Source organism: Erpetoichthys calabaricus, chromosome 4 (assembly GCF_900747795.2).
Source record: "Erpetoichthys calabaricus chromosome 4, fErpCal1.3, whole genome shotgun sequence".
Classification (NCBI taxonomy): domain Eukaryota; kingdom Metazoa; phylum Chordata; class Cladistia; order Polypteriformes; family Polypteridae; genus Erpetoichthys; species Erpetoichthys calabaricus.
In genome coordinates this window covers 250,601,674-250,623,650 of record NC_041397.2, presented here as the reverse complement: position 1 = coordinate 250,623,650, position 21,977 = coordinate 250,601,674, and the positions used below count along the sequence as shown (strand labels likewise).

Sequence of the window (21,977 nt, the reverse complement as noted above, 5' to 3'; positions counted from 1 at the left end):
GTAGTGGTCATCGTTGCTGCCCATATATCAATATAGTTATTGATCTAAAAAAATCAATTTTATCAGGCCTTGTTTTTCAGGGTAGTATTATATCGTAAGGTGAGCTGAGACATTGTTACGCTCAACAATGATTAATGAGATGAACCCAAATAAAGCACTTCTTCTGTTTGCATACATCTGTTGTTGCATCTCAAGCCATATTCACAGTTTTTTCCCAAGACCAAAGGTGACATTTTTTTGATTAAGTCATTTTTATTAATATCCTGTATTTTTACAATATTTTTTGTTTTATTAAGCTCTGCAGTCCCTGGTTAAATATGTGTGAAATGCTTTAGTTGTTTTGTTTCTAGTATGATGATTTTATTTTAAGCTTTCTTGATACGTAAGTTTCTGTTTTTAACTTTTTAGTAATTTATCTGTTTTATATCCAGTTTTTAAGCTTTTATAATTTTATCCTTTTAATAAATCAACAACCTTTATTTTTGGACCTGCTTAATATGGTCAAAATGATTCATGATGTTATGAAACTTTAGGTATATTTGTCATGCTTACAAAGGGATGTGAATGCATATAACTCAATATGTTGTGCATTTTCAAAAACATTTAAGACCAAACACAGGTAAAGGGTGCATAATTATGTAAGAAGAGATTATACTTTATTTTCTGTTTACTGTTAATTTCAATTTACTGTAGTTATTGTTACATTTTTAATCTAATGCCATATTTTGATGCAGGCAATAAATGCACAAGATGACTTGGAGAAAACTAAGGAGGAATTGAAGATTGTTATGACTGCACCCCCACCTCCACCACCACCTCCACCACCTCCTCCAGCAGCTGTGGTGTCACCAGTTGAAAATGACAATGATGAACAAGATGAGAATAGTGCAGAAGCTAGTGCTGAACTCTCCAGTGAAGGTGTTGCCAACCACCGTAGTGAAGAGGAACGTCTTACTGAAACACAGAAAAATGAACGTGTTAAGAAACAGCTGCAGGTTTGACTTTTTTCCATTTTAACCTTTTTAATAGGACTTTAAAAATGTACTTGAGGATAGCTATCAATTTTAAAGCTTATCCTCTTTTTATTATGACCAGTTAGGTTAATTTTAAAATTTTGCAAAGCTGATTGACTTATCATGGAAAAGCATTGTATATTACAGACTAGAATAGAGTTCAAAAAGTTAGAAACTTTATTATGGACAATGTGCAATTTTGTACTGTGTACATAAGGCGGTATTAAATTCACCTGACTAATTTTTTTCCTTGTACTTAAATTTTACGGAAGGTATTACCTTCAGTGACAGAAAAACTTTTAGCTGATTATTCCAGATAACCCCATGTGCAGGCGTTACTATGTATTTTGAATGTTCGGATAGTGAACTACTTTTCTATTCCTTTAAATTGAGCTTTTCAAAACAAAATGAATTAGAATGAAAAGTTAAGCAGATCATATTTTGTAAAAGTGTTTTGTGTAGAAGCATATCTGCTGTAAAGGAATAAATGGCCATCATGGAAAATATTTAAAACATGTTGCATTTAGTTGTAAGTGACTTGCACACAGTCTAGGTGGTCAAATCTGGGGGAAACTTGCTTAAATGAAACCTGGCTAAAAACCCAAATTCCACGAGTTGTCACTCCGCTTCGTTTTCACACCTGTGACAGATTTCTGAATTCCAACATGTAACTTGAAGTTAATTTATTGTATGTGTACATAGTAAACATACTTCAGTACAATGAGATTCCTACTTAAACAGGCTAGTAACAGTAATACAATACCAGCAACAGACCAAAAAAAAAAAACACAATGAGTACAACGTCATATACTAAATTCAATATATAAATGTACTTTGTACATAGTGCAAGAATCCATCATACTTTTTTTAATTGTGAGTGGTTGTTTAGTAAACTTACTACCTCAGAGCAAAAACTGTCCCCGAATTTAATGGCTTGATTGCTAAAGGTAATGTGTGTTATATATGACCTGAAGTACTAGGGTGTTGTACCGTGTTAGCCATTATGAATGTAGAGAAAAGCCAAGCAAAATGACACCTTTTATTGGCTAACTAAAAAGATTACAATATGCAAGCTTTCGAGGCAACTCAGGCCCCTTCATATGACCTGAACAGATGGAAGCTGTATTCTGGTAATATTTTGTGCTGGCTTTACTACCCTCCATAGTGCTTTGTGCTCCTGAGTTGAGCTGGTAACTTCCATTGTTATGTAGACACCGAGAATGGGCTCCACAAAGAGTTAAAGATGTTAGTGATCCTTCTTGATTGTAGCTAAGATATGTTGGCGATCACTTCAGGTCATCAGGTATGTTAACCCAAGCAATGTAAAGGTGATGACACTCTCCACAGCTTCCCTGCTGATGAAGATGGCAGTGTTGTCTTCGGCTTGCTTCCTAAAGTCTATAACCAGTTCATTGGTTTTGCTGACATTATGAAAGATAATGTCAAATTCTCACTGTGCAGACTTTTTTCAAAACCTGGCAGGATCTAATCAGTAATATTCTAGAATAAGCTCTTAAAGCACTGAGGAAGCAGATTCTCTTCCCATTTCTTTTTCTTCTCCATTTATCTTTATCCGCCTATTAAACTCATCAATTTACTTATTTTTACTAGCTTTAAAGTTTTACTCCATTGGCCATGCTCTCTTTCTCAGGGGTCAGGGTTTACTTGTTTTAAATCCTATTTTTTGTAAAAATTTATATATTTGTATGGAATGATTACAATAAAATCAATGAAATTTAAAAAAAAAAAAAAAAGAAAAAAGATAATGTTGACCTGAATCCATTGTGCCAAAAAGTACATCTCTTCACTAAAAGTCACCTCATCTTTTTGGCGATTATGTGTATGATGGTAGTGTCACCATGATATATGATGGATGAAGTTGAAGAAGGAGTATATCATTGGCCTCAGCACTCAACCTTTGAACAGCGTCCTCCGTGGAAGACCTCCTTTATCAGTGTTAACTGAAGACTCTCCTGTATATCCTTATGGCAGTTCTACAGGTGCTTAATAAAGCACGAAAAAAAACCCTGAACTGAACTTCAATTACCGTAGATACTCGCGTATAAGTCGAAAAATTTATGCCTTAAAATTCATTCAAAAAAACAGGGTCGACTTACCCGCAGGGCAACACAATTGTCCATAGAATTTGGGTAATGACATTGTACACTCAACGCTTCACGGTGTTAAGTCACCAGTCATCTGCCGTTTCCCATGGTCTTTGAAATAATAATAAGCCAGCAATACTATTACTAATTAGCTAGTTTTTTTCTAATTTCATTAAATAATTCTTTAAACTGTGAAATACTTGAATTTGAGCATTAGCTTTTGCAGGTTTTGGATAACAAACATACCATTAGCTGCCACGTGCAACCAGATTTGGAATCAAAAGAACCAAGGCAATGCACGCTATCAATGCGATGCAAGCGCAGCCCGCGATTCAAAAAGTTTCTCTGCCTACCTGTTTGTCTCGTCTGACAGTAGCTGAAAAGCAGCATCAGGAGAGAGCAGCCTGAAGTAGTCCAGCAGTGGGTGATCTGTCGTGTCCAACAGCAAGCCATGCTGTCTTGTGAAGTCCGGTAGCCAGTTAAGCTCCCACGGATCAATGTCTGGGTATTCCTCCCACGCGAACCTTGCCGTAACTGCATTGGCTGCGCGAATGCGTTCAGCTGGCAGCCGATCAGCTGGCGCGGCATCGGCTGGTGTCCGATCAGCTGATGCCGGTTTCTCACTCTCTTGCTTGATTCCTGATCACTGTCAATAAAATCCGATTCTGAAAAATCAGAGTCTGACTCAGCAATAATGTGCAAAACATCGTTTTTCCGACTGTTTTCTTTCCTGCACTCTCTTCGCTCCCTTGTGACATCTTGCCTTTGTTTACATTTCGCAACTCATGCACACGCAAGAATTAGTTGCCGAGTCAACGAGTCTAGCATTTCTCCAAGCAGAGAGGGAATGCCTGTGACGTGACAGTGAGTTTTGTCGCCATTAATAGCTGATTGTCGCCCTCTATCTCTGATAGCTGTCAAGTTTTACCCACGATTTATACGCGGGTCATAACAAATTGTAATTTTTGGCTTAAACAATACACTCGACTTATCTGCGAGATCGACTAATACGCGAGTATCTACGGTAATTTTCTTCTACTCACTTTTTTTTTGTGTTGCAAATGAAGCTGACTAGTTTTGACATTGATGAATACATAGCAACTACAGTCATATGAAAAAGTTTGGGAACCCCTCTCAGCCTGCATAATAATTTACTTTCATCAAAAAAGATAACAGTGATATGTCTCATTTCCTAGGAACATATGAGTACTGGGGTGTTTTCTGAACAAAGATTTTAGTGAAGCAATATTTAGTTGTATGAAATTAAATCAAATGTGAAAAACTGGCTGTGCAAAAAATTGGGTCCCCTTACAATTTTTCTGATTTGAATGCGTGTAACTGCTCAATACTGATTACTTGCAACACCAAATTGGTTGGATTAGCTTGTTAAGCCTTGAACTTCATAGACAGGTGTGTCCAATCATGAGAAAAGGTATTTAAGGTGGTCAATTGCAAGTTGTACTTCCCTTTGAAAAGCAACTCTCAAAAGATCTGAAAACAAAGATTGTTCAGTATCATGGTTTAGGGGAAGGCTACAAAAAGCTGTCTCAGAGGTTTAAACTGTCAGTTTCAACTGTAAGGAATGTAATCAGGAAATGGAAGGCCACAGGCACAGTTGTTGTTAAACCAGGTCTGGAAGGCCAAGAAAAATACAGAAGCAGCATATGTGCAGGGATTGTGAGAATGGTTACAGACAACCCACAGATCACCTCCAAAGACCTGCAAGAACATCTTGCTACAGATGGTGTATATGTACATTGTTCTACAATTCAGCGCAAATTGCACAAAGAACATCTGTATGGCAAGGTGATGAGAAAGAAGCCTTTTCTGCACTCATGCCACAAACAGTCGCTTGTTGTATGCAAATGCTCATTTAGACAAGCCAGATTAATTTTGGAACAAAGTGCTTTGGACTGATGAGACAAAAATGGAGTTATTTGGTCAGAACAAAAAGCGCTTTACATGGCGGAAGAAGAACACTTCATTCCAAGAAAAACACCTGCTATCTACTGTCAAATTTGGTGGAGGTTCCATCATGCTGTGGGGCTATGTGGCTAGTTCAGGGACTGGGGCCCTTGTTAAAGTTGAGGGTCAGATGAATTCAACCCAATATCAAGAAATTCTTCAGGATTCTGTTCAAGCATCAGTCACAAAGTTGAAGCTACACAGGGGTTGGATATTCCAACAAGACAATGACCCAAAACACAGTTCGAAATCTACAAAGGCATTCATACAGAGTGAGAAGTACAATGTTCTGGAATGGTTGTCACAATCCTCTGACTTGAATATCATCAAAAATCTATGGGATGATTTGAAGCAGGCTGTCCATGCTCAGCACCCATCAAATTGAACTGAACTGGAGAGATTTTGTATGGAAGAATGGTCAAAAATACCTCCATCCAGAATCCAGACACTCATCAAAGGCTAAAGGAGGCGTCTAGAGGCTGTTATATTTGCAAAAGGAGGCTCAACTAAGTATTGATGTGATATCTCTGTTGGGGTGCCCAAATTTATGCACCTGTCTGATTTTGTTATGATGCATATCGCATATTTTCTGTTAATCCAATAAACTTAATGTCACTGCTGAAATACTACTGTTTCCATAAGGCATGTCATAGATTAAAAGGAAGTTGCTACTTTGAAAGCTCAGCCAATGATGAACAAAAATCCAAAGAATTAAGAGGGGTTCCCAGACTCTTTCATATGATTGTATTAGTAATGGTGAAGCTAGTACTACACACCATACATTTTATGTTCCAATATAATTAAGACATTGTCCTTCCTGCACTTGAAATTCATTTTACCGTAGTAATTTGGTGTAACTAAGAGAATATCTTAAAATGATAGCCATTGCATGTGGTGGATCTCTGATGCATCAAGTTAGATTGCACTCTTGTGATATTTTTTTTCTCCTCCATTTTACTGATCTTTGAATCTGTGCAAATAACACTGACAGTGTCTGTAATTCAATAGCCTTCATTATGAAATGTAGCACACAAACAAAGACTCAAAACCTGTCAATCAGTTATGGGAGTTGCATAGCAAAATATATTTACTTTTGCTAACATTAACACTATTTGTAGTGTATGTGTTTTTCTCTTTTTGTTCACTAATCTACTTTTTTTTTTCTCTGTTCCTAATAGGCACTCAGCTCAGAACTTGCCCAGGCCCGTGATCATACTAAGAAAACACAAAATGATGTCCTCCATGCAGAAAATGTAAAAGCAGGCCGCGATAAGTACAAAACACTGAGACAGATTCGACAAGGCAACACAAAGCAAAGGATTGATGAATTTGAGTCGATGTGAAAAAAGAATAAGCATGAACAAAGCTTGGGGTCTGTTTTACATTTTGCTTTTTGTGTACTGCTGAATACTGCCAGTAGTGAGGCGGGCAGGGTTTGCCGAACTATCCCAACTACTTCCTTGCCTTGCCAAAATATTGACCATGTTTTATTCAGTTTACTTGGCTTCAGAATTTGTTTGTATACATACGTTTATATTGCTAATTGTAAGAAGGGCCAATTACAGTAGAAAAGTGGTATTGCCTTATGCTTTAAGTGGGTTCAAGTTTGTATGTTAATAAAATATGTAAGGAGCCTTTTTTTGAACTAATGATTGGAGCAGAAAATATGTTCTGACTGAATGTGTTCAGTTTACTTTTGTTGTGTAAGTTTTTATTTTTTAAAGCAAATATCCTAAGTCAAAATGAGTTACACATTTCAGTGAGGCAGGTACAGTGTTTAATGTCCAGTCATTGTAGATGGTTTTCTTTGCCTACTTGCTCACAAAGGCTTTGGAATACAGTTAGCTTTTTTGTAGATTTTCAAATTATCAAGTGGAATGTCAACTGAGGCACCTACATTAGATAGAAATCGACACATCAGACTGTATGTACTGCCTGCTGTAGACACACAGAAAAGCTAAATGTAAGTACACTCGCACATGTTTATTGGGCATAGTCTGGACTTATTAATATTTCTTTTTCTATAAAAATTAAGTGAATTTCCATACCTTTCTGGCAGGAGAGCATATGAAAACATCAGTCCCAAGGAAGGGACAGTTCACTACCTCAAAATAGAAGACATGATGACTGGCCAGTGAAACACTTGTTATTAATCCATCACAAACATTTTCTCATTTGTACCAGTTTTTATTTTTTAACATCATTTCATGATAATTCATCTCATTTGTAACTGTGCATTTTGGCAGAAGTCCATAGTTTTCATAATGCAGAAATTGTCAGTTAACTTTGAAAACAGTAGTCATATACATTTAGGACAAATAAATATAAGCACACACTCAAATAAATATAAGCACACACTCTAACATATATCGAAGTGTTATAAGCTAGTGAGACTGAACATTTTTTGATTTAAAAATATGTCTGAACGTTTTTTGTTTAAAACAGCAAAGTGTTTGCTTAGAAATGTATTTATATATCTTTATAAAACTGTATAAAGGCCTATATTATATCTAAACATATATTCATTGTTCTACATTTTCTTCATTAGATTTAGAAGAGGGATTTTATATTTTATAATTAACCTCTGCATTTTTGGAGAGGGATCTGTGCTTACTCATTTGCAGCAATACCAAAACAATTTGAATGGTGGCATTTTGCATTTGGATTGACAATTTGTGAAGAGAAGAATATCTTGCATTAATTACATCGGTAACAACTGCAAAGAAATGGTTTTCCAAGATTTTATGCTAGCAGTCTACTACATCTCAAAGATGAATCCTGAAGGTCTCTGCTTTCATTTAATCTTAGGACCTAAATATTTTTTAGCACACCATTTCAATCTGCCCATGTATCTTTTCAACCCAATTAACTTTGAGCTTTGCATTTGTCTTGATAATTAATATTTTTAAGAAGTAATTTGTGTATTTGTATGTAAATTTGTTTTCTTTGCAAGTAGGTTTTATCTTGAGCAGGTAGGCGTTTTGTGTAGAATTGTTTATCAGAAAGTCTGCGGTAAAAAGAGAGAGTTGAGGATAAAGACTTCCTTTCAGCTTTACAAGAATTGAGGTTTCCTCTCTGGTGACAGACAGTTCAGCTTCACTATTATTAAGCACGTAGACCTCTGCATTAATGACATTGAAATTGATAATAATAATCTACATATCATAAATTAACTTTTATTTACAGTTGGAACAAAATAAGTTTTTTTTTTTTCTTTTCATTTTTTACATAGTATGTTTAAGAACAGACATCTAATTTTGTTTTTCCTTATTCATGATACAGTATGTTTGGGTGTGTTGTATGCATTTTAAATAAGGCAATTGCCAGGGTTTAAAGCAGTTATTTTGTGAAGCAAGATGAAAATCTACAATTTGTGTATGTTAAAAATAACAAAAATATATAAAAGATCTCCCAGCAAAGCTATAAACACCAGTGTTGGTACAAAAATGTGAATAAAAGGTATGAATTTCCAGATTAGTAAAGTTTGCTATTTATATTCTATAGAGTGAAGTAACTAACAGATTTAGTCTTTTATATTAACTGTGTTAGCACTTACCTGTAAAAGAGTATAATTTCTTTTGTAAAAAAAAAAAAAAAAAGATAATAATAATATGCTCTTTATGGGAAATAAAGAAATAATAGACATCAGGCAGAATGGAGTACTTAAATTGACTTCCACCTTAACAGTGGTCCTTTTCTTGTCCTCTCTCCCACATTGCAACAAATGTTATTTAACCCTTCAAAATTTAAATTGTGCATTCAAGTACTTATTAATAACATATAATATTAATAATAAATACATCAGCTTTATTTTTGTTTCATTGTTTTACTTTATTCCAGAAGTTAAATGTCTTGAAATTTAAGTTACCTGTACTGGTGTCATATGCAGTGCTTACTTGATTATTCACAACTGTTATCATCCGGTGCCCTGAGTGTATATTATCAAATCTTCAGTCAAAAGTACCTTAAATGAATAAACATTATCTGTGCATATTTCTATGCCCCATGTGCACACCTGGTGCAGTGAATATGCAGTAAGTGTCCCTTCGGCTTTTTGTTTCACGTGTAATCCAAGTCCTTCTCAACATCAACTCAATAACGTTTGGAGATGGCCATGTGTTTTAGGTTCTGCCATACCAGCTCATTATGGCAATTTATATCTGGCTTGAACATTTGTGTATCTAGCAGATGAAAGTAAAATGAAAAAAATAATGTGTTTACAGTTTTCATCAAACTCTTACTGTATTAACAAACAAATGGTTTTTTTCCCTCCTTTTGTCCCTCCCCTTTTCCTCTCATTTTTAATCCTTTGGAGCTCCTCATCTGGATATTTCTACATACGAGTATGTGTTCTACTCTGGGGGTGTTTAAAGGAGGGGGTACAACTGGGAGATGGCTCAAACAGGACAGTCAGTGAAGTGCAACTCGTGAACAATGGATTGTTTTTGAATGAGACTCTTCCAGTGAATCATTCGAATTGATTTGAGAGGACAAACAAATTGATTTAGTGGTGCTCAACGAAAGTCCTAAAAGTGCATGTGTGTTCTGCATAATGTCATCAGAGTTTATTTTGCTGATGCTATTAGACATTTAGAGCACATGCGCAAGAACCAGCGGAGTCGTGACTCTAGACTAGTTCAATTTATGATTCTTTTTTTGTTGAAAGTGTATCAATATTGGCGAAGGAAAACTTAGCCTCTGATGATTCTCTCAGTCATCATACAGGTACAACACAGCAACAGCACATTTATGTTGGAATGTGTTTACTGTCTTGTTTTGTACAATTCATTATTGGAAACTAATGCTTATGACCTTAATAAATTTAACAAGTCAGTTGCACACAACTAAACCTTATAAAAATGCTGTATTTTCTAGCAAATTTTTGCTTTCAGCTTTCCTTTAGCACACACTTTTTGTGTCTTATTGATGGCACTGGGTATGCATCACTTGCCAGTTCTTTTGAGTTCGAACTAAATTACTTGAGAATGAGTTGCACAATTTTTGTTCACTTGTAATTCTGTAATACAATTTTAATAATGCTTCTAAAACAAGGTGTCATACTTAGCAATCATGTAAAATACAGTGGTGTGAAAAACTATTTGCCCCCTTCCTGATTTCTTATTCTTTTGCATGTTTGTCACACAATGTTTCTGATCATCAAACACATTTAACCATTAGTCAAATATAACACAAGTAAACACAAAATGCAGTTTTTAAATGATGGTTTTTATTATTTAGGGAGAAAAAAAATCCAAACCTACATGGCCCTGTGTGAAAAAGTAATTGCCCCCTTGTTAAAAAATAACCTAACTGTGGTGTATCACACCTGAGTTCAATTTCCGTAGCCACCCCCAGGCCTGATTACTGCCACACCTGTTTCAATCAAGAAATCACTTAAATAGGAGCTGCCTGACACAGAGAAGTAGACCAAAAGCACCTCAAAAGCTAGACATCATGCCAAGATCCAAAGAAATTCAGGAACAAATGAGAACAGAAGTAATTGAGATCTATCAGTCTGGTAAAGGTTATAAAGCCATTTCTAAAGCTTTGGGACTCCAGCGAACCACAGTGAGAGCCATTATCCACAAATGGCAAAAACATGGAACAGTGGTGAACCTTCCCAGGAGTGGCCGGCCGACCAAAATTACCCCAAGAGCGCAGAGACGACTCATCCGAGAGGTCACAAAAGACCCCAGGACAACGTCTAAAGAACTGCAGGCCTCACTTGCCTCAATTAAGGTCAGTGTTCACGACTCCACCATAAGAAAGAGACTGGGCAAAAACGGCCTGCATGGCAGATTTCCAAGACGCAAGCCACTGTTAAGCAAAAAGAACATTAGGGCTCGTCTCAATTTTGCTAAGAAACATCTCAATGATTGCCAAGACATTTGGGAAAATACCTTGTGGACTGATGAGACAAAAGTTGAACTCTTTGGAAGGCAAATGTCCCGTTACATCTGGCGTAAAAGGAACACAGCATTTCAGAAAAAGAACATCATACCAACAGTAAAATATGGTGGTGGTAGTGTGATGGTCTGGGGTTGTTTTGCTGCTTCAGGACCTGGAAGGCTTGCTGTGATAGATGGAATCATGAATTCTACTGTCTACCAAAAAATCCTGAAGGAGAATGTCCGGCCATCTGTTTGTCAACTCAAGCTGAAGCGATCTTGGGTGCTGCAACAGGACAATGACCCAAAACACACCAGCAAATCCACCTCTGAATGGCTGAAGAAAAACAAAATGAAGACTTTGGAGTGGCCTAGTCAAAGTCCTGACCTGAATCCAATTGAGATGCTATGGCATGACCTTAAAAAGGCGGGCTCATGCTAGAAAACCCTCAAATAAAGCTGAATTACAACAATTTTGCAAAGATGAGTGGGCCAAAATTCCTCCAGAGCGCTGTAAAAGACTCATTGCAAGTTATCGCAAACGCTTGATTGCAGTTATTGCTGCTAAGGGTGGCCCAAACAGTTATTAGGTTCAGGGGGCAATTACTTTTTCACACAGGGCCATGTAGGTTTGGATTTTTTTTCTCCCTAAATAATAAAAACCACCATTTACAAACTGCATTTTGTGTTTACTTGTGTTATATTTGACTAATGGTTAAATGTGTTTGATGATCAGAAACATTTTGTGTGACAAACATGCAAAAGAATAAGAAATCAGGAAGGGGGCAAATAGTTTTTCACACCACTGTATATCTTAAATACATAGATTTTATTAATTTATGTATTTGTGTAGCAATTAGAGAACACCTTAGCCGCCCCCACTTGCCCCCTGGACTGCTCGTTTGCACCTGCATTTAAGCGTAAAAAGAACTGATTCATTAAAATGGGTAGTTTGAAAAGAGCCATGGGAACTCACACAAGAAAAGAAAACACATTTAGGTTAAGAATAATGATAAATAACAAAAAATATAAATACACTACATTTAATCAATGTCTGTAAAAATGAGTACTATGATCAGGTCAGGGCTCTATTCCCGTAAACGAGATTAGATAATCCTGGAGCTCAAAACAAATCCTGGATTGCTATAGCGTGATCTCGCATCAGCAAATTAGCTGGCTTCAGATCACCTGATTTCACTTGGCTCATGCAGACCTGCATAGGATGATCCATGTAGATGGCCATTCAAAATAAAACTTTCAAGGTCTTGTTGACGCCAACATTGGACAGTTGATCAACTATGTACTGTAAATATGAAAAACGGAGAGAACAACCAACCTCCGCACCAGCAGAGCAAGTGGTAACTGGTGGTAGTGCGTGAAGATCGTTGGCATATATAACAAAGAATGAGCAACGCAGCAGCAGTTGCCCAGGAAAGGGAGAAAGTGTGGAGGAATATCACTTAAAATGAAAGTGTAAAACAGTTAATCTGTGTAAATGTTTTATGGTAAATTGTTGTATTGTGCACAATGTACCCCTGCAATATTATTTTACTTGAAAAACATTATATGCCCTAAAGTAACACTCTGTTCAATTTTTTTGCAATATTAATGAGATGGGAAAAAAAAAAAACTCTACACGAGATGTCCAATGCTATCCTGCCTGCACTTAACCCTATAATGTCCTGTAATCATATGCCAAAAGAAAGCAAAAGTAAATTACAAGTATGTATAAATGTGCAACCTGAGACTCTGAAATAGCACCCTGTTCAAACTTGACACCATGGGCACGGCATCTCATATTATCTTAATTTCTAAAGATGTATTGATATTTGTATTTCATATAATACAATGCAGAGGTTGCATTGTTGCCTTATTCCATTACAGAACCCCAAATTAAAACAGCATTAGTAAGTGTACTGGGCACAGGAGAGTCTTCAGATAACATCTTTAAAAGCCTGTCTATCAGTTGTTGTTATTGTTCACAAGTGACAGTTGTTTAAATTTGATTGTCCTACCTGTGGCTCTGTGGAATTCGTTTTTTGAGTTGTGGTTATTTTTGACTTGGGAAGCTCGGAAAGACAGCTTGTGTGTGTGTGTGCATGAGTGTGCAGACACTGCTTTGACATTAGACACACTGTTCCGGTCGCTTTGCCGATGCGTACCGTCTCTAACATTGTGAAGAAAACTGCAATTTACACAACAAAACAAAAAAAACGGCACAGAAAATGTCCATGATTTGAATAGATGTCTGCTGGAAGCCACAATGCGTTACACTTTACGTAGTTTAGAAGTGTGCTCAGATACATTAAAGCCTCAGATGTTTAAGATTCATACAGAATCATCTCTGGAAATGCCAGAACGTTTGATCAGCATCTGGTTATATTTTTCTGGGCACAGTTTGGTGAAGGCGTTGTGTTCCTTTGTCGATTGTTCTTCCGGGAAGCAACATATTTTCAACATTTCATTAGCAACTGGAATCAGCATTTCTGACATTATAGTTAAAGCCTTTGATTCTAGTATTGGATACTTTGCCCCTTGATTACTGAAACCTCAAAGCATTAAACCTTTGCGTTAAACCTGTTAGTTGCAGGTTATTTTCAGAGCATTGGTTGTCCCAGAAACTCGGATGGCTTTCTCCTAAACTTTTTTTTTCTGGAACAGGCTAATCCTAATCCCATTCCCAAAAGCAAGCATTGAGCGAGTTAATCGTCTTTTTAGCTTCACGGATGATATAATTCTGGTTTAATCTGTTTCAGGAGCACAGACAAAATCCAAGCAAACAAAAAAAAAATTAACGTTCACACTTTGACAAATGTTAAAATGTGGTAGGAGTGATGCTGCCAAGTGTAGCACTTCCATCCCAGATGTGACTGGCACTTGAACACTCATTGCCAGTGTTATGTGGGTCCAGTTTTCTTCTACAGTCCAGATTGGTGAGTTGAAACCTGAAGTGTGCATTGAACGTGGCTCTGTGGTGTGGCCTGCCTGCTGCATTACAAGGAAAAAGGTGGGTGCTGAAATTATGTTGTGACAGCACAGGGAAGTGAGTGCATAGTGGAAGAAAGTATAAACTGAACTGTATTTTCATAGTTCAGCTCTAAATAAATATTAATATGTAATGATGTCTACTATGAAGGTTTTAAGTCCACCTTCGGACAATTGGCTTCTGTTTGTATGCCTTTTAGGAATCTTCATTTACATTAATGCAGGGACTGAACAGTTCATACTGTTAGTAAGCAAGAACTTTTGCCTTGCATTGCTTTATTGATGGGTCCTTAAACTTCTCTAACAAACGGTTGCTTGGTAGATCTTTAGACTTAGGGAGTTTCAAACAAATTAGAGTGGATGGGGACCTCCAAAGAATGGAGGGGGTGGTGGGAACACAAAGCTTTGCTTTTTCTTGGGGCCATCTTGCACTTAAGTGTTATGAGAGTGAAGAAGCAAGATTCAGACGATAACCACAGTCGACAGGATGTGGCCAGTGGCCAGTAGCAACTTGAATACTGATGTGTGAGTCACAGATTTGCACAAGAGAGGAGGATATGAGTCCAGGTTTCCAAAAATAAAGACCGGAACATTATCAAAGCATTTATCCCAACGGGCACTGTCACTGAAATACACCGCATGCCTGTACAAGCAAGGAGACAAAGTGAGCACATGGCCAGCTAAGTGGCTGGTTTTTACCCGCATCAACCAATGGGTGACGGATGCGTTATGCAGGAAGCATGTGACTTTGCAGTTGCTCTAGCAGTGTTAGAGTGACAGTGCATAGCACAGTTAGGCAGTTGTCAGGGCCTCAAAAATCTCACATCCCCCCTACTCTGCTTTGTTCACATCAGTGTGAATGAGGCAACAGTCCAAGCGGGGCTCAGCCAGACACGGGAGGATGTCAATGTTGATGTGTGCCAAACTGGGATGATGGTGAACATCAGATTCAAATCGCTGCAAGCTAATAAACCACCTAGTGAGATAGGAATTTGTATCGTTCTGCCTGTAGAGCCATTGGAGTGGGTTGTGGTCAGTCACAAGGGTAAACTGCCTACCCCACCCACTTGATAGTCAAACATTCATGCTCAATGGTTATGGAATTGCACTGCTTGGGAAGCAACTTCCTGCTCAGAAGCAGGATCGAGTGTACTCCCCCTCAAAACTCTGAGAAAGTTCATTCTCCAAACACACTTGCATCAGTCTGTAGAATGAACGCCTTAGAAAAAGTCCAGATTCTGCAGAACTGGGCACAAAGAAAAAGTGAACTTTTAAGTCCCCCAAGGACCTCGCACAATCATCGGTCCAGAAAATGCTGCAGTTGTTTCTGCCCTTTGTCTGGTCCGTGAGAGAGGTAGCTGTAGGTGCAAAATTAGGAATGTACTTCCAGTAATAACCAGCCAGTCAGAGGGAAAACACAAATTTGTTTCTGCATTTACAGACATGGATCCGTAAGCACCTCTCCCACCTTGTCCAACTGAGGTTTAATCGAACCATCCTCTGTAGAATACCCCAAATAAGGTGTTTCCTAAATACCCATTACCCACTTCTTAGGTTTAGCCATCAACCCAGCCAGCCTAAAACTGGCCGGGGTGCCAAATGTGGTCTTCTCACAATTGGACTCCTCCAGAGAGAGCTGCCAGTAATGATGAGACTTGCCCGAGTTTCTTCAAAAAATTATTAATATGTGGCATCGGTGACATATCAAACTTGAAAACCTTCTTCTCACAATAGGACTCCTCCAGAGAGAGCTGCCAGTAATGATGAGACTTGCCCAAGTTTCTTCAAAAAATTATTAATATGTGGCATCGGTTACATATCATACTTGAAAACCTTCTATAAGCATCTAAAATCTTTACAAAACCGAACCAAACCATCTGGATTTGGAACCAGAACAACTGGACTTTACCATTCGCTTTTACTCTCGTGAATCACACCCACCTCAACCATCTGCTTCACCTTCTTGCGTATTACACCCCTCGTTGCTTCCAGAATACGATACGGGCACATTTGTATCTTAACACCGGGTTCAGCTACAATCTTGTGTTCAACAATTTCAGGCCAGCTAGGCACTGCTGAGAAGACATTAGAGTTCCTTCCAATCAGGGACAACAACTCCGCCTTCGCATGTCCGTCAAATGATCACCGATTGCAACCTCAGTCTGAGAGACTGCAGTGGAAGTGGCCAACACCTCATTAGGCTTATGCCAATTCTTCTAAAGATTAACATAAAAGATTTGCACAGGCTTTCGCCAGCCAAGAATCCTGACCTTACAATTCACTGGTCTCATACGTTCCTCCACTACTGCTGGACACAGCCATTTCACCTGAAATTTATGCAGGTCAGACGGGGTGAAAAACTACCCAATTGCCTTTTTTGAATTTGTGAAGTTTGTTTTTCCTGTCATAATTTAGTCTTCTCCTCCTGTTCACATTGCTGGTGCTCCACTACTATAGAGGATAAGTTAGATATTGTTCTTGGAGAGAAATGACATGGTCGACGAATCTCCCTACATGAGTTTCAGTACGAACCCCCATCCATTCTTCCTGATATAGAAAGGTGTGTTGGAGGCAGGCCAAGACCCACAGGAATTGGGCATTCCCCCTCTCAACTAAGAAAGGCCAGGGTAAAGAATCAAACTTTAAAATGTCTTCCCTTATATTTCAGAGGGAGTTGTACAGTCTCATACTCTTCTTTAACATCTCCATGAACACAATGAATGTTTGTGTAATCTGCCGGAGCATGTCATGTCGGATGATGCAGAGATCACTACCAGAGTCCAACAGGGCTGAGGCTTCTGTCTTGAGAGCTGAAGTAACAACTCCTATTTTGAATGAAGTCTTGAGACTGTACCTGCCTTCTCTATACAGTAATAATGTAACCTGCATTTTCCTTGTAAACTTGGAATCATCTTCCTGTCCCTTGTGAAACTGTGAGCCAAGCTTGACAATGCCTGTATAAACCTTAAGCCTGTATAATGTCTTAAACTGCAAACATTTTATTTGAAAATGACACATTAGATGTATTTCTATTAAAAAAAAACACACACACATGCATGCTTCTATTTTTTTTCAGGTCCTAACAGCAGATCTTTAACTTTGTCTTCTTTTTTTTGTTTCTTTTTTTTTATCTTTCAAAACTTTGTGCTTTTTGCCACATTTTCCAGGATTGTTAATTTTCTTTTCTGTACAAACTGACACTGTTTCTCACTTTTTTGTTGTTCACCACAAAGAACTTTGAGAAGTGCTCTCTCAAGCTCTAGCACTACCGTATCGGAACACAACACAAGTACCCACGCAGACACTCGGCAGAGCACTGACTTAAAACTCGACTATACCTGTATGATGATGTCGCACCTTCACTCTCACCAAGACTGCCTGAGACCAAATATTTCACATTAAGTAAAATGCAAAATTAATTTTTTTTTGCATCACATTAATTATCCTTTGGTGGCCGTTTTGGGTCAAAAAAAAAAAGTTTGTTATACTGAAATTCACATTTCATTAAAACAATATACGATGTACAAACATTTAGATAGATACTTTATTAATCCCATGGGTACTAGGGTGTTGTACCGTGTTAGCCATTGTGAAAAGCCAAGCAAAATGACACCTTTTATTGGCTAACTAAAAAGATTACAAATTTGTTACATTTAAAATTTCTCATTTAAAGATTTACGAATGTTGTTTCTTGTCCTAGAGTGTGTATATAAACATAGGGAACTCCAGTCTCTGCATTACATCTTGCCTGAAGAAGGGGCCCGAGTTGCCTCGAAAGCTTGCATATTGTAATCTTTTTAGTTAGCCAATAAAAGGTGTCATTTTGCTTGGCTTTTTCTCTTAATCCCAAGGGGAAATTCACATACTCCAGCAGCAGCATACTGATACTCTTATATTAAATTAAAGAGTAATAAAAATGCAGGTAAAAACAGACAATAACTTTGTATAATGTTAACGTTTACCCCTCCAGGTGGAACTGAAGAGTCGCATAGTGTGGGGGAGGAACGATCTCCTCAGTCTGTCAGTGGAGCAGGACAGTGACAGCAGTCTGTTGCTGAAACTGCTCCTCTGTCTGGAGATGATCCTGTTTAGTGGATGCAGTGGATTCTCCATAATTGATAGGACCCTGCTCAGCACCCATAGCTCTGCCACGGATGTCAAACTGTCCAGCTCCATGCCAACAATAGAGCCTGTCTTCCTCACCAGTTTGTCCAGGCGTGAGGTGTTCTCCTTCTTAATACTGCCACTCCAGCACACCACCGCATAGAAGAGGGCGCTCGCCACAACTGTCTGATAGAACATTTTCAGCATCTTATTGCAGATGTTGAAGGACACCAGTCTTCTAAGGAAGTATAACCGGCTCTGTCCTCTCTTGCACAGAGCATCAGTATTGGCAGTCCAGTCCAATTTATCATCCAGCTGCACTCCCAGATATTTATAGGTCTGCACCCTCTGCACGCAGTCACCTTTGATGATCACGGTGTCTATGAGGGGTCTGGGCCTCCTAAAGTCCACCACCAGCTCCTTGGTTTTGCTGGTGTTCAGTTATAGGTGGTTTGAGTCGCACCATTTAACAAAGTCCTTGATTAGGTTCCCATACTCCTCCTGCTGCCCACTCCTGATGCAGCCCACGATAGCAGTGTCGTCAGCAAGCTTTTGCACGTGGCAGGACTCCGAGTTATATTGGAAGTCTGATGTATATAGGCTGAACAGGACCGGAGAAAGTACAGTCCCCCTGCGGCGCTCCTGTGTTACTGACCACAATGTCAGACCTGCAATTCCCGAGACGCACATACTGAGGTCTGTCTTTAAGATAGTCAACGATCCATGCCACCAGGTATGAATCTATTCCCATCTCTGTCAGCTTGTCCCTTAGGAGCAGAGGTTGGATTGTGTTGAAGGCGCTAGAGAAGTCTAGAAACATAATTCTTACTGCACCACTACCTCTGTCCAAGTGGGAGAGGGATTGGTGTAGCATACAGATGATGGCTTCCTCCGCTCCCACCTTCTCCTGGTATGCGAACTGCAGAGGGTCGAGGGCGTGACGTACCTGTGGCCTCAGGTGATGAAGCAGCAGCCGCTCCATGGTCTTCATCACATGCGACGTCAGAGCGACAGGCCAGAAGTTGTTCAGCTCACTAGGACGTGATACCTTTGGGACTGGGGTGATACAAGATGTTTTCCAAAGCCTCTGGACTCTCCCCTGTTCCAGGCTCAGGTTGAAGATGCACTGTAGAGAACTCCCCAGCACCAGCGCACAGACCTTCAGCAGTCGTGGCGATACTCCATCTGGCCCCACTGCTTTGCTGGCACAAAGTCTCCTCAGCTCTTTGCTCACCTGCGCTGCTGTAATTGTGGGTGGGGATGTCTCTCCTATGCTGGAATCAGCAGAAGGATGGGTGGAGGATGCAGTACTCCGAGGTGAGAGTGGGTTAGGGTGGTCAAACCTGTTAAAGAAGATGTTCACTTGGTTTGCTCTCTTCACATCTCTCTCGATGGTGGCACCCCACTTCGAGCTGCAGCCAGTGATGATCTTCATCCCATCCCACACTTCCTTCATGCTGTTATTCTGCAACTTCTGCTCCAGCTTTCTCCTGTACTGCTCCTTCGCCGCCCTTGGCTGGACTCTGAGTTCTTTCTGCACGCGCTTGAGCTCATGCTGATCACCGTCTTTAAAAGCCCTTTTCTTCTGGTTCAAAAGGCCCTTGATGTCACTTGTAATCCATGGCTTGTTGTTAGCATAGCAGCGTACAGTTCTTACTGGAACTACAATGTCCATACAGAAGTTGATGTAGTCAGTAGTGCAGTCAACAACCTCCTCAATGTTCTCACTATGTGATCCCTGCAGGATATCCCAGTCTGTAGTTCCAAAGCCGTCTCTCAGGGCCTGATTTGCCTTAGGGGACCACTTCATGAATGAGCGTGTGGTTGTAGGTAGGACCCTCACTCCTGGTTTGTAGTGAGCCAACAAAAAGGATTTGTTATTCTGAAAATTTCGTTATTTCTGTATTCGTTATAACAGTGTTTGCTAAATTTTATTTATATATAAAATATAATATATATATAAAATATAATATATATAAATAATTAGGGCTGTCAAAGTTAACGCACGTTAATGCAGTTTAACTTTAACGCCGTTAAAAAAATTTGTGCCGTTATCGCAGGTTCTTTTTGACCTTACGAAATTCCTGTAGATCAAGATGAGCCTGCAAACTGACTGCATGCCACTCTAGCCTTCAAGTTATTCCTCACAGAAGTCATTCCATATTCCTAATTGTTTAAAAAGGTCCATTAAATGGAAGTTCAGTTTCAAAACTTGCCCGACGGCTCACTCGATAAAACTAAGGTTGTGTGTAGTTACTGCAGAGCCGACTTTAGTTATCACCAGAGTACAGGCAGCCTACAATGTCACATGCAAGCCAAGCATCCATTTTACACAAATAGCATTAGTCCGGGTAATATGCGACAGGCCGCGCTTGACAGTGTTTGGCAGAAACCAATGGACGCGTCAACATCCAGCAAATTAACGGTAGCAATTGCTAAATGGATAGCCACAGCATGCAGGCCAATTTGCATAGTGGAGGACGAAGGTCTGCAAGACATAATTCAGATCGCGTCCTACGTCCCAACTTATGAATTACTCTTGAGAGCCACAGTCGTAACTAGAATACACGAACTGTATAATTCAGAGAGGGCAAAACTAGCTAAGGAGTTCACAGAGATGGTCACCCTTACTGGTGACTACTGGACATCACTTGGAAATCATAGCTACCTCGGGGTTACAACCCGTTATGTCGATGAACAGTGGAAACTGCATTCACATGCTTTGACGGTCATGAAAACATCAGTGTGACATCATGCCGAAACATGCGCCGAACATTTTATGGATGTAGCAAAGCAGTGGAACGTTGAGAATAAAGTAAACACACTCAGTGCAGATAGTGCACGAAATTTAACTTCAGCGGTGAGACAGCTGCCTTTCAAACACTTGCCATGCATCGCGCACAGCATTCAACATTCTGTCAGAGCGTCTCTGCAGAATAGTGCATTTGACGGCGCACTTTCCAAATGCTGAAAGGTGGTGGGGCACTTCAAGCACAATCCATCAAATACTGCAGACCTTAAGAAGCAACAAGTCGCGCATGGCCTAAAGACTGAGACACTCGTACATGAAGTGCAGACTAGGTGGAACTCCACTCTGGAGATGGTGAAGCGTGTGCGAAGAAACAAACAACCACTAAGAGATGCACTAGCCCTACATAAAACGAACGTGGTCACGCCAACAAATGCTGAGCTGGAGAAGCTTCAGAAGCTGGAGGCATTGCTTGAGCCCTGCAGGTAATACACCCGTTTTTTTGTTTTTTTTTATCTTCTAGCAATCTCGCATTCTGTTATTGAAAAATGTGCTTCTAAATCGATCATTAAATACACATAGTGGGAGTGTGGAGTCTCTTACTTTAGCGGTAAGTTCCTTTTTCATACTGTCGGATATTTGGCCAGTCCTTTAGCATATGGTTGTCATAAGTCGGATTGATGTTTATGCCATTTTCTATGTAGTAAATATGAGTAGGCCAAATTTTGTGAAGGGATGTTTGTCTTTTGCGATACAGTACGCAATGTTCACTTTGATTTTAAGAACCTCGTCATTAACTTTTATTTTTTTGTGTGTCATTAGCAGCGGTCACAGATGACGATATGCCATGTGGGTTTTTTTTTTTTTTAATTTAATTTGTTTTCTGAAAAGCTATGCTTATACGTTATTTCGTTTTAAAATCGGGGTTCCAGTATTGTATGGCATTGTACCTGACAACATTTCTCCCGATGCTTATCAGTACCTGCAAAACATTGGATTGATCATAAAAAAAGACTGGGAAATCTTTAAGCCACTGCGCATTAAACTGGTACGTTTATTGTGTCAGATAATGAGACCTTTAGTGGCAGGAGCCGCCTCATGACGCGACAGCAGTAGCGCAGAGTTTAAGTTGGAATGGGACGGGGGCTTCTCATCCTCTACTCGTTGA

At 39.2% G+C, this 21,977-nt stretch overlaps 1 protein-coding gene across 2 annotated transcripts in view; it reads left to right on the top strand.

Moving 5' to 3' along the window:
• Positions 1–8,893, top strand: part of LOC114650767 (radixin) — a 98,311-nt gene extending 89,418 nt beyond the window's left edge. For both annotated transcript variants that reach the window (XM_028800607.2, XM_051926185.1), the window contains exons 13-14: positions 735–995; positions 6,262–8,893. In XM_028800607.2, the coding sequence (XP_028656440.2) occupies positions 735–995; positions 6,262–6,426 (426 nt within the window). In that variant the 3' untranslated portion in view covers positions 6,427–8,893. The remainder of the gene's footprint in view (positions 1–734; positions 996–6,261) is intronic.
• The last annotated feature ends 13,084 nt before the right edge of the window (positions 8,894–21,977 follow it).